Source organism: Rhinolophus ferrumequinum, chromosome 14 (assembly GCF_004115265.2).
Source record: "Rhinolophus ferrumequinum isolate MPI-CBG mRhiFer1 chromosome 14, mRhiFer1_v1.p, whole genome shotgun sequence".
Taxonomy (NCBI): Eukaryota; Metazoa; Chordata; class Mammalia; order Chiroptera; family Rhinolophidae; genus Rhinolophus; species Rhinolophus ferrumequinum.
In genome coordinates this window covers 13,081,372-13,094,581 of record NC_046297.1, presented here as the reverse complement: position 1 = coordinate 13,094,581, position 13,210 = coordinate 13,081,372, and the positions used below count along the sequence as shown (strand labels likewise).

The 13,210-nt window shown below is 40.8% G+C and overlaps 1 protein-coding gene across 2 annotated transcripts in view; it reads right to left on the bottom strand.

Annotated features, from left to right (window-relative positions):
• The window catches only part of CPA6 (carboxypeptidase A6), a 238,435-nt gene that overhangs the window by 127,317 nt on the left and 97,908 nt on the right, over nucleotides 1–13,210 (bottom strand). For both annotated transcript variants that reach the window (XM_033126466.1, XM_033126465.1), the window contains exon 2: nucleotides 9,112–9,187. In XM_033126466.1, the coding sequence (XP_032982357.1) occupies nucleotides 9,112–9,187 (76 nt within the window). The remainder of the gene's footprint in view (nucleotides 1–9,111; nucleotides 9,188–13,210) is intronic.

The window sequence follows — 13,210 nt, the reverse complement described above, 5'->3', positions numbered from 1 at the left end:
CCAAGTTGGATCAGTTGCTCCAACTATTATAATCATAGGCAGGTAGATAGATAAATGAATTACATTTGATCATTTATTCAAGATTTGTTCAGTGACCACTATTGGCAGGCACCAGGGAAACAAAGATGAGTCAGACATCGATCTATCCCAAAGAAGGATGGTAAGTAGTCTTGTTTTTGTTATCAGGGGGTTCCCAATATGATGAGAAAGACAACATATGAACCGATAGCTGCGGTATAGAGATACACAGGGCACCAAAAAAATGTATACAGATTTTAAGAAAGGAAAACTGTATTAAAATTATAATGCTCAATATATACTGATAACAAAAGATGAATATAAGTCACGTTTGACTTCTGCAATTACAAGAGGTGTTCAGAGTGGTGACCATCAGCGTCCAGACACTTCTGATGATGGCAAACTACTGGTTGAGCCACGTTGACCAAAGTGTCCCCTTGTATACATTTTTTTGACACCCCCGGTATGTGTTCTAAACTATAGGTTAGCACAAATGTGGGGAAGATAAACTCTTTCTGCATGTCCCTACTTTGCAGATTAGGAAATGGAGGTATTAGGAAATAGAGAAATTAGGTAATCTGCAGACATACACTACAAGGACATGGAAAAGTCTGGATATGATCCCAAGAAGTATAGCTCTAGGGGTCACGCTCCAGAGATTTCCACATTTGACCTTACAAGACCTCACATGGTTAACTATTTAACAAATGCATTTGGATGGTGACAGTCAATCTCTTTAGGTCATTGACACTCATTTACATGCTTATGCCTTGATATCAGCCATTAAGACTGAACCCATTTCTCTAAAAAAGATTGTGGTTCAGGTTCCATCCTTCTCACCAACAATGACCGCTAAAACCAAGGAAGGCAGAGGAAATCACTGCACATTTATGCAGCCAGGGAAAAAAATTATGGTGGAAATCAGGAAACTTCTTTAATCAAGCAGTCTGCGTGGCTGTGGCTATAGCTGATGAATATGCAAAGGTTGTTGTAAGTTCATGGGTTCAAGAAATAGCATCAAAGTATAGTCTGTACACTTGGTAGAAAACCTCAGTCATCAAGAAGCCCCATCTCTGCCTTTGAAAAAGGAACTGCGTCTATTCCCATGTCTTTGATCACATGGTAATGTTCTTTAAAAGTGGAAATGGTGAGATTCACATGTGACAAAGCACAAATTACACTCTCCAATCTTTGTTATTTTCCCAGGTGAAATCACCTGTAAAGAACATTAAAAAAAGCAACCCCAACGGGTGGGTCAAGGAGGAGTGATGGTCGCTTCTAAGTCTTGGCTGGGCTGTGCTGTGCTCCTGGGGGAAGGGCCTGACTGTGCACACCAGCATTTTTTTAGCACCAGCTGAAGAGTCACTCCTTTCTCTTCCATCCATGTCTCCCTATTCACCATACGCGATCCAGGGATCAACTAAGTTTCAGATCTATAAGAAACTCATAATGTTGGAGATGGGTTGATGGGTTGGGGGCCAAAAGATACTGTAAGCACAAAGTGACAGAGATGCTAAGACATAACTGTCTGTAGACTTCTGTGAAAGTCAAAGAATTCCAGGAGAACCTGATGCTTTAGCCTAGTGTAGGCAAAGGTAGACAAAGACAGAGAAGAGCATTCCAGGAAGAGGAGCGTGAGAGGAGGCACTTAGCAGAGAAACCACCATTGGGTCAGCATGGCTGGGGTACTACACAGAGTCAAGGATAGCAGTGGATGCTGAGAAATGTTCAAGAGGCAGGCAGGGTGTGGTTTTGAAGGGCCCTATGTGTCATGCCAAAGAGTTTGAAGTCTATACTGAGGCCAGTGGTTCACTCCCCTGGCTACCTGTGGATTTAACCTATGGAGCTTTTAAAAAGATACTAACAACCAAATCTCACCTAAGTAATGGAGTCCGAATGTCTGGCAGTGGGGCCAGACATTGGCCTTGTATCAAAAGCTTCATAGGTGATGCAACGTGCAATCTGAGCTGGGAATTACTGTTGTTGACAATGGGGGACATAAAAATGTTTTGAGTAGAGATGTAACAGGGTCCGTTTTTCATTTCAGAAAGATCACCTTGGCTACAGTATGGAGAACAAATAAGAGTCCTATGTGAGGTGACAGAAAGGCAATTTGGAGACTGGTACAATTCAGGCTAAAGACAGTCAGGGCCAGAACTCAGGCCGTGACCATGACAATGCAGAGAAGTTAGGGAGCTGCCATCTTCCACTTAGATTTGGTGACAGATCGGAATGACTGTATGGGTGGGGGCTTGGAGTGGGTGGGGAATAGGAGGTGTGGTGGGTTATAAAAAAAATGACCACAAATTCTTTTCATGTCTGTATTCACACCTTGCGATCAAGAACTGGAGTCTTTTTTTCTATCTCTTGACTCTGGGATGGCCCTGTGACTTCCTTTGGCTGGTAGAATGTAACGGAAGTGACGTTAGATCGGAGTTCCAAGCTTGGGCTCAAGGGGCTTTGCATGTTTGCTTTCTCTCACTCTTGGATCCCTGTGACCCTTGAGTTAATAAGCGAGGCTAGCCCGCTAGAGGACGAGACACATGTCGTCCATTTTCCCGTCATCCCAGGCCACAGTCTGCCAAACACCAGAAGAGAGAGTGAGGCAATGACAGGTGATGGAAGCTGCATGAATGAGCCCAGCTGGAATTATCTTCCAGGAGGGACACTGGTGGACCTGACCTTTCGCATTATCCAGTCACAAATACCACTTTAGGGATGGCCCAGTTACTACCAGCCAGTAAGAGCAACTACTACTTCTGAAGGGCAAAAACTAGTCTCAAAGCAGACTGCTTTAACATCAAATCTGAAAAGCCTTGCAAACGGAAAGGAAACAAAATACTGCGCTCATGTTGTCAGTCTACTTTAGTAAATTAAATAAAGGAAAACTGGAGTAACCATAATACTGTAGATTTTTCACTTCTGAAAGAATGTTTCTAATGTAGTTCTTTCCCCCACCGCACTATCCCTCGTATATTGTATTGTTTCTCTTAGTATGTTTTTGTTATTGAGTTTACTAATTACCACCAGCCATACAGAGGGAGAAAATGTCATGCTATGTCTGAAATTTATATTCCTGAAATTTAACCCATAACTGAATTTGGACATCGGCCTGGATTATAAGCAGCTTTTTCTCTCTTTCAAAAACCATGCCAAGGAAGTCAACAGTAATGTTGCTTCCCTATTTACAAAACCTTTAACAAAAAAATGAAAATGCTTTTTCCTGCCCCAAATATATTGAAAGATCATGAGTTTTGATCTCTTCATCACTTTTATTTTTCAATATCATTCACAATGCTTTTGTATATCTTCAGCTAGCTCACTAAATTGCTGGTTAAGACCACTTTATTCGATTTTTATGGCTAAATTACTACAAATGTAGCAGCTCAATTTTATTTTGCACTATTTCTATAGGTCAGAAGTGGCTTGATTTTCTGCTTAGGGTGTCACGGGGCTAAGATCAAGGTGTCAGCTTGAGCTGTGGTCTCATCTGATTCTCAGGATCCTGTCACAGTCCCACTGTTTGCTGGTAAAATTAGTTTCCTTGTGGTTGTAGGACTGAGATCCCTGTTTGCCTTCGAGTCCACTCGGGACAGCTCTCAGCAACGAGATGCTTCCTCCAACCTCTTGCTACATGGCAGTTCTCAGCATGGATGTTTGAGTTCCTCTAGGCCAGCAGGAGTGCATCTGTCTGGTTTTCTCTTTGGCAAGCAGCTGGAGAAAACACTGTTTTTAAAGGGGGTCACCTGATTAGGTCAGGCCCACCGGGATACTATACCTTTTTTAGGTCAACTGATTTGGGACCCTACTTACATCTTCAAAATCCTTTTACAGCAGTACCTAGATTAGTGTTTGATAAAGTATCTGGGAAAAGGTGTGTGTATACCAGGGCCGAGAATCTTGAAGACCATCTTAGAATTCTGCCCACCACAGCCATGATCCAGCAATCCTATCAGTCAGTTTCTAAGGAAAATGGGGACCAATAACTCGCACAGCATGAACTCTGTCACCCATCTTCTTCCTCATGAGTTTCCCAATAAATTCACCCATCCCGTTGGATGTTTGAGTTTGTCAGCACCTAGGGACCATAGGTGTTCCCAAGCTCCTGCAGACCCAGGTGTATGACTCTGCAGTACACCGAGGACGATTAGAGTAGGGAACTGTCAACTACAGCACAATGCTGAGGAGGGAGGTCACAGCTGGGAAAGGCGGCAGCGAATTTCACATCCAAGCACAGGCGAAGGGATGAAGGCTTCCTCCTACGAAGTGCAAAAAATTCCCCATGGAATTTCATGACTCTTGACGAGTCCCTCAGTGGTACCTGAAAAATCAACTGATACTGTGAGGCTATGTTTTTGTTTGAAATAAATTACAAACTTTTGGATACAGGACAGTTTCTCTATAGCTCTCTGATGAGAAAACTGGAAATCGAAGCACCGTTAGTTTTTCTTTCAACAAGGATGTATCAGTTCCACAATAGAAACTTCGTCTATGATCTTACATAGAGACATTTCTATTCCTTCAGAGCACAAAGAAAGCATTTGTGAAGAAATGTAGCAGGACATGGTGTTCAGACTCTAATTTTACTCACCTGCAAACTGTCTCCCTTCCATCATAACATTATTTAAATCGTGGCTGTGCTCTTAATTAACAATTTAATTTAATTGGCTGGTGCTTTCTCAGTCCAGTTCTCTTGGGGTATGGTTTTCTGCTTAACTTTCTTGTTTTCATTCTTCTACAAAACCGTAACATTTAATTAGGAAAGTAACCAGCTTTGTAATAGCAGTTCCATATCCAATTAACTGTGCTTTGTACCTTCTCAGATTCTATTCAACGTCGAACATACATTTTGCATTTGTTCACGTTTCAGATAAGACATTGTGAATTTATGGCCTAAGCATGTAGTCTAATCACTTTTCACTTTTCCAAAGCTCATGGGTGATTGCCAGTGAAATCAGAAAACGTAAAGCATTCATACATGCTATTAAACGAAGAGCCATCAAAAACCAAGATGCAGGGTTGTTACCTTACTGTGTGTGTCCGTCTTCTACTGCTGCAGAGCAAATTACCACAGCAGCTTAAAACGTCATCTCACAGGCCTGTAAGTGAGAGGTCCAGGCACAGCTGGCTGGATTTTCTCTTCACAGTCTCACTGGGTTAAAATCAAGGAGCCAGTTGGGCTATGATTTCATCTGGACCTCAGAGTCATCTTCCAAGCTCATGTGGTGATGGCAGAATTTAGTTCTTTGTGGCTGTAGGACTAACATCTCCATATCCTTGCTGCGTCCATATCAGCTGGGGATGGCTCTGACCTCCTGAAGGCCATGGGCATTTCGACCTTGTAGCTCCCAGGGATGCTCACAGCAGTTTGCTTCTTCTCTGAGAGCAGTAGGAGCATTTCCGTGATTGCTATCTCTGTAAACAGCTGAAGAAAACTCTCCGCTTTGAAAGGGCTCGCCTGATCAGGTCAGGCCTACCCCAGGTCATGTCCCTTCTGCCACATAACATATCAAGGGAATGACTATCCCCTTATACTCACAGGTCCCACTCACACCCAGAGGAGGGCATGCACAGCATGGGGAAGAAATCCTGGGGTCATCTTAGAATTCTGTCTACCACACTGCGCTTTAGGGGAAAAGGCAACTAAAGGCTTCCTGGCAAACCCTCCTCCCTTCCCCTTGGAGGCAGTGTACAGGGTGTGCAAAAGGGCTGTTAACAAAGATGCTAATTCTGTCCCACCAGCTCCACAGGACATAAGATGACGGACAGTCGTATTCTTTCTTCTCTGCACGCCGCTTTCTCTGCCTGGCCCAAATTGCTGCTTTCAGTAGTGCAAGGGGATCACTCGATGAAATCATTTACATTTAAAGTGACATCAAGTTAACATGATGCTTTTAGATTGATGTTTATTTTAGTGCCGTGCCTCAAACTTCAGCTTCAATAAAGCAATTCCTTTAGTGAAAAGAAATGAAGAAATGTGCAGAAAAGAGTTAACATAGCAGACACGAATCTGCTATCCTTAGAAAGGCCTGCTTGCAAGATGGGCCCTTAATTGGAATCCGGGAACTTAGATTCTGGGACCCTAACTGAGAAAAGTGGCTTCACTGTGCCTGAACTGTGTGTGCAAACGATATAGTTCATGCTGAACTCCTGCTTCCCTCCTGGGAGTCCGGAATTTTGACATGTGCCCGACAGACGGGGCCTACGTGACTAGGCCCCAATAAAAACCCTGAGCACTAAGTCGCTAATGAGCTTCCCTGGCAGACAATATGTCACATGTGTTATCACAACTCATTGCTGGGGGAATTAAGAACACCCTGTGTGCCTCCACCGGGAGATACTTCTTGGAAGCTTGTGCCTGGTTTCTCCAGGACTTCAACCCACGTGCCATTCTCTTGGCTGATTCTGCCTTGGATCCTTTTCCGACAATAAGTCATAGCTGTGGGTAGGACTATAGGTTGAGCTGTGAGAGTTCTCCTGAGAATCACTGAACCTGGGGGTGGGAGTGGTGGTGACTCAAGGAATAAAGCAGACGAGAGCATGCTGACGTTCACCACGAGGCTAGGCTCGACTGCCCGGCGCACTTGGCCTTCATCCTCTCCATCGTGAAGATGGATGGTCAGGCTAAACAGGCGAGAGGTCAGAGGCGGCCTCGCCTGAGTGCTAGAGGGTGTGGCACTGTCTAGACACGTGTTCCACACTGGGCCACACTGTGACCCAGGGCACATTGCTTAATCTCTGTCTCTCCCAGTTTCTTCACCCGGCACAAAGCAGTAACGAGAACACCCACCTCACAGAGCTGTTACCGTGAGGCAGCTTATAGGAAGAGCGCAGCACTTGACTGGGGCATACTGGATGCAATTCTCTGCAGACGGGAATCGCGAGCGCATCAGCAACATTCTAACAGTAACTCCCTTTCATTCCTTCACTCCACTCCCCTCTTCCTCACCAGCCCCCTTTTCCTCCCTTCTCTCGCTGTCCTCTAAGCTCCTTCACATCCAAACCATTTCCTCCCCCAGTTCATTACCTTTGTTTAAGGACTAAATGAACACAGCATGCAGGAATGTTTTGTCTTTAAGTGTATACAAAAAAGGGCTCAATATAAATGCGTTATCATGAGTGTTCACAGTTCTAGCTATACTTGACATCTTTTGGCTCCTTCTACTATGATTTACAAGAGTTTTTAAGTAACCCTTATAGTCCTCACTGATGTACTCTTGCTTTTGATAATGGCAAGTGATCAACACATATACAACTATGCAGTTTTATTTTCATAACGCGCCTGCCACGCAAATACATATATTCACAAATTGGGAATCACTTGTCAAATCCTTTGACAAATTATTTTTTCCAAAGTTTGGTTCAGAATATTTGTCCCCTGAAATACTGGACTTCAAGGTACAAAGTGGCTATTTTAATTTTCCAGTGGTATATCTAAAACACAGGTGCCCTGGATATGGAAACTTCTACTTGCAACTTCTGAGCCCCTGGTGGGTTGTTTAGACAGTGTTCAGATATTGCTCCTGAAAAGGCTGTCATGGGGCTGATGAATGTACATGACAGAGGAAGGTTAATGTCTGTATCCAGAAGCAGAGATTCCTTTGAGGAGGAGAGGAGGTTTGGGACATGCCTGGTGACACGGTCTCTCTGGCATTGGATACAAATCACAGCGATTTGGGGATGAGCTCCTGCATCCTCACTCTTGGCCCTTCAATGAGACACCAACCTTAAATTCGACATTGTATGTGCAGGGGTAGGGAATGAGGAAGAAGAAAGGAAACCAATAAACTAGAAGTTCAAAATTTCATTTGCAAACACGTCCAATATTTGAAGGGATGATTGCAAAGAGAAAAATCAAACCAAAAATAGAAGAGCAAAACCTTGATAATTACAAATGTTTCCGGAAGCCACTAAGTCCGTTCCTTCTCTCCTATCACTTTCTCCAGGGACACCTCTTTTTCCATCCCACTGAAGATTAACGAGGCCTCTTTGGTAATCTGCTTTGCTATCCATGAAGATGAAGTGAAACCACCACCTATTTTACGGGCTTGCTCCTCTTCTTGGTTGGCATGGAACAGAGCCCCTCACCATACTTCTCATCCTCACTTTTCAGCTAAACTAACAACACTCAATTATATGCAGTAATAGGGAGATGAGCAACTCTAACTCTAAAATCCGTAGAATTCATCAAAGATTAAACAATCAGAGCCCTTCAATCTTTGCCAAAACAATTCTCTAATCCAGGGGTGTCCAAACTTTTTTCAACGTTTTTCACCAAGGGCCACATGCGGTAAAATACACAACCAGCCGGCCACTCACTCGAGGTGAAGTACGTATTGCCTCACCTGGTTTATTTAAGTAAACTAAATATATTTTTGGAATTTGCTGCGGGCCAATTAACAATGGATTGCGGGCCGCAGTTGGCCCGCGGGCCGCAGTTTGACACCCCTGCTCTAATCCAACCCACTGAAACATGGCAAAATTAATTAACTTCAATTTCTAGCTTTTATTTTCCTCAATTCACTTCTGCTTGAAGGTTTAATTAGAAGGAAAATGTCTAGATGAGTAGCAGGAGGATTTCAGAGGGGGAAAGTGAAGATTTCAAGAGGGAAAATTATAAATTCAATTCACTCACTCATTAAAAAAACAAAACATTTACTGCATTTGTAGGATGTTCCAGAGACTCATCTAGAACACAGCAATGAAGAAAATACACAACCTCTCTCATGAAGCTTACATCCTACTATGGGACATGGAAGTTAAATAAATGAACTAGTATATAGATAATGGGTCAGATATACAGAGGGTGCCAAAAAATCTACACACATTTTAAGAAAGGAAAAAACTGTATTAAAATTGTGATACTCAATATATGATAACAAAAAAGGAATACAAGTTATGTGTATACATCTTTCGGGCACCCCTGGTAGAACAATATTTTGAATAACTTTAACTACCTTTTGATAGCTCTTTCAAGTCTTCTCTTAGAATTGTCTTCCCTTTGTCTAATTGATTCCAATTAGTCAACTCCAGTCAGCAAAGCCTTGTAAACACATTATAAGCACAATAATAAGTGAGTGGACATTCTCTTACCTTAAGTTGGTGGCATATTTTCTTCAGTGTGTATGCTTCCTCTTTTGTGTTGGGGACAAGTCTTATCACCTTATCACTGTAAGAAATAGTAAAAATGGTGATATTTACCTTTCAAAATTAAAGATTTAGCCGTCTCTTTTTACCTTTTGAAAAATTGCCTCTGCATGTTAAAAGGAAAAAACAAAACTTGGGACTGGCCAACAAGGATTTTATCCGATTCTTGTTACTCTCTGATTACACTGGTCTCTTTCCCCATCTTAAAACGATTTGTTTTTTCCATCAGCTTTTGAAGATTGCAAACACAATACATAAGCAGGGAAAGGCCAAAAACACAGAAGCAACAGGAATAAGAACTTTCATGAATACCTCAGAGCAGATACCCAGAAACAAAATTCTTGATGACAGAAGAAAAACACACTCTTGTTTTAAAACTTAATGCTTAAAAGGAGTGTGACTTTCAATGAGAGGATATGTAGAATCCATACACTATGGAACATTCCTGGTTTGGGTTCTTCCCACATTGAGAGCAGTAATGATAAGCCCATTTCTATGGGACTTCTTACTTCTCTAATACAGAGCTTGCCCATGGGCATGTGGGACCCAATTTGGGGGGCCAACAGTTGCTTACAGGTGTGCCATGCGACACTGATGGCTGTAAAAATTTTAAAGTGATAATGATTTTAAATCAATGTTTGCAGCCATTAAAATTGTACTGCAATTGAAATTATATTTGAACACATTCTAAGGGTCTCTCAGTAAAGATCCTAAATTGCCTAAGAAGACTCGAGGTGTCACTTTATCAGCCAGGGAGTCGTCTGTGGTGGTGACCTCTCCCTCAGGTGTGCCAGACAGGTATTATCATTTTCTAGTTATGTCACGATGAGGACAGGTTGGGAAGCACAACTCTAGTATATAACAATCAAAACTGTCAGTGTGTTTTGCATAGAGTAGACACTTATTAAATATTTATTAATGGATTGGTATAAAGGAGATCATTGAGAATACTTGGCTTCCAGAGGAAAATGTAAGAAAAATCTAAATAAAGTACAACAGGAATAAATATTTTTCATAACCCTCTATGGCATTTGATAATGACTGAAGGTAAAGTAGAATATCATTAATACCATATATATAAAGCACAAAACAAAAACTCTAGCAGTTCACCCACAATTTCTATCTCCAACCCCAAAAAGTGTACCGGAATAAGGATGGAGTTTACATGCTTTTCAATGGTTTTAGTACTTGGATGATAGCAGTTTCCTAAGTGAGGTAAGAGTAATAGGGAGAGTTGTTGGACAATGTTTTTTCAGGGCTGTATGTTCATTTCCAATCACTTTAGCTTTGCTATTTCAAATGATCCTGTTACGTTTTCTTTAGGTCCATGAGTTAAAAGGCCCTTGGATGTTGAGGATAATTTAGTGCTTTTAGGCTCTACTAACCCAATCTGGCTTTGTAGCTTTGGTTTCCTCAAAATCACACAAAACCTTTCAGCATCAGTGTCATCATTGCCCTCTCCTCCCCCGCTTTGGAAAGAATAAAAGGAAGTAGAGGGAAAGAAAAAAATCATCAAGTCACTGTAATACAACTCCAAATATGACTTTTAGAATTTAAACATAATTACACCTTTTCTCTTTCATTTCTGGTACACAATTCGCTGACCTTTGTTTTTCCTGGATTCATCATATCCCAGCCTCTCCTACTTGACCTAATCTAATACTTGCAGAGAAAGACAATTCTGTTAGGTGATATGGTTGTTTTTGAGGAATGGATCACCTGACAGTTTGCTGGAAAACACCTCCATTGGGGTCCTGCCAGCTCCTCAAGAGTGGAAAGAAAGCAATCTGTAGTCGTTTTACAACCATGGGAAGATTAAAAAAAAAAAAAAATTAACCCTGAAACTGATTGCTCAACCCAGCTTTGTCATTTTCATTTTTTTTTTTTTTAAAAATCCCTTTATTCTAGCTTGTAGAAATTCTCAAGTGCGACTTGAGAAATGTGTTCATTACTGTTTGATTACTTATCAAAGAACAGAGACTAAGGAAAGCTATTTAGGAAAACCTATGAAATGTCATTCTTTTCTATAAGCCAATAAAATATAGTGGTAGACTTGTCAGTAGTCAAAACCAACCAGAGCTCTTTATTCTTCATGTAAAACCAAATGATCCCCAATGACCCAATTTGTCTCACCAAATGGAAAGCTCACTCTCCCTAGATCTGAGAGCTCGTTTTTTTGAAGTGGTGAGCAAATAATTCAGTACTACAAACAAGAAGGTTTCAGGCAGTGAAGTAGCTACTGGAATCTGGAAAACCTAGTTGTGCCCAACTATCAAAGTAGGTGAACTGAGAGGTTCTCTTTGTAATTCATCCATTGTTTTCAACCACTAAGTGGCAACATCAATTGAAGACCCCTTGACTACCCTTTGGGATAAAGATGACGGAATCAAAGGGCTGACTCGGTATTTGGAAATTAGATATTTCTAACTCATACAGCCTATATAACGTTGTCAGAGAAAAACAGAACAGGTGTTTGTTTGTTTGTTTGTTTGTTTGTAAATAAACTGTTTTTATTACAGTTTAAGGATGTCATGTAGAGGCAGTAGGATATCCCAGATAACTAATCTCCCAACATTAGGTTGGTGCAAAAGTAATTGCGGCTTAAAAGGTTAAAAATAATTGCAAAAACCACAATTATTTTTTTTAATGAAAAAAAACTATTACAGTATTCCCCTCTCAGAATTTTCCCCTTTTTCTTCCAAACGCACTTCTCCCATCATTCTTGCCACTTTCTGAAGCAGTCCTGGGAGTCCTCTTTCATGAGTGTCTTTAGTACTGTAACTACTTTTGCATCAACCTAATACATATTCATTTATTCCTGATATACTTAGCTTTTGTCCCCTTGCCTCACAGGACAAATGAGGTGGTGTTGCTATAATGCTGGCATCACATTTGGTTTGGAGTTAGATCTCTAATCCTCATGGAGATTACTAATCCTGCTGTACATAAAGATTAATAATGGATGAGATAATATTGTCATGGATGAGATCATAGTAAATAAATGTAATCAATTTAAAAAGTATTATTAAATGTGTAATGAGAATTATGCCCCCAGAGAAGAGAATTTGGCAAGAGAACACCATCTTCAACTTTTACACTCTGTCTAGGCCTCAGCGTCCTCGCGGAAGGTATGAGGGATGAACTCCCAGCCACCTTCTCATTTTAAAGTTCTAAGACTACGCTGTTTGAATCTGACGCCTGGCTACCCCATAGACTGCTATGTTTTGACTGCGCCACAGCTATGGAAGAACATCTCTGTTTCATGGGCAACCTGAGAATCCTCCTCAGCCTCCTTTTCCAAGAGATAGATGTGAAGCTCCAGATTTGTCCTCTGGTTCCTGGCATGACCTTTCACAATTGATCCCATCATTAAGCTCTAAATTTCTTTGTCAGTTACAAAACTAGTTTATGAATCCGTGTTTGTGAAAATCAAAATATTACAGTGGATATGAAATAATAAAGTTCCCCTCCTGGTTCTCTTCCAACCTCGACCTTCCATCTTCTCCCAGTAGCCATTGTTGATAGTTCCTTGTGATTCACTCCAGACTCTTTTCTTTGCATTTACACACACACACAAACACACACACACACACACACACACACACACACACACACACACCACTCTGTTTTATGATATTTTCAAATACAAATTTGCTTTTTTCACTTAATTTGTTGGTTTTAAAATACTATTTTTTAAAAATAAACAGCTGGAATCTATATGCTAATATTAATATTTTATTTTGGAATCTTATGCATACATTCATACAGCTATTTTTCTTAAAATAAACTTTCTATAGATTTAAGAAAATGTTCTTTTTGAATCACTTTTGTATGATTTTAGTATCAGCACTATGCCAGCTTCATAGAATTGATTGGGAAATTTTCCACTTTGTAATATGCTTTTACATTTTGAATGACACAGAAATTATGTTTCTGATTGTTTCATAAAATACACACAAAATTTTTCAAGGTTTTCAATGTTTCACCCCATCTTCTGATTTTTTAAAAAATTTTTGGTATTTGGGGGTTAGATATCTACCTTTTT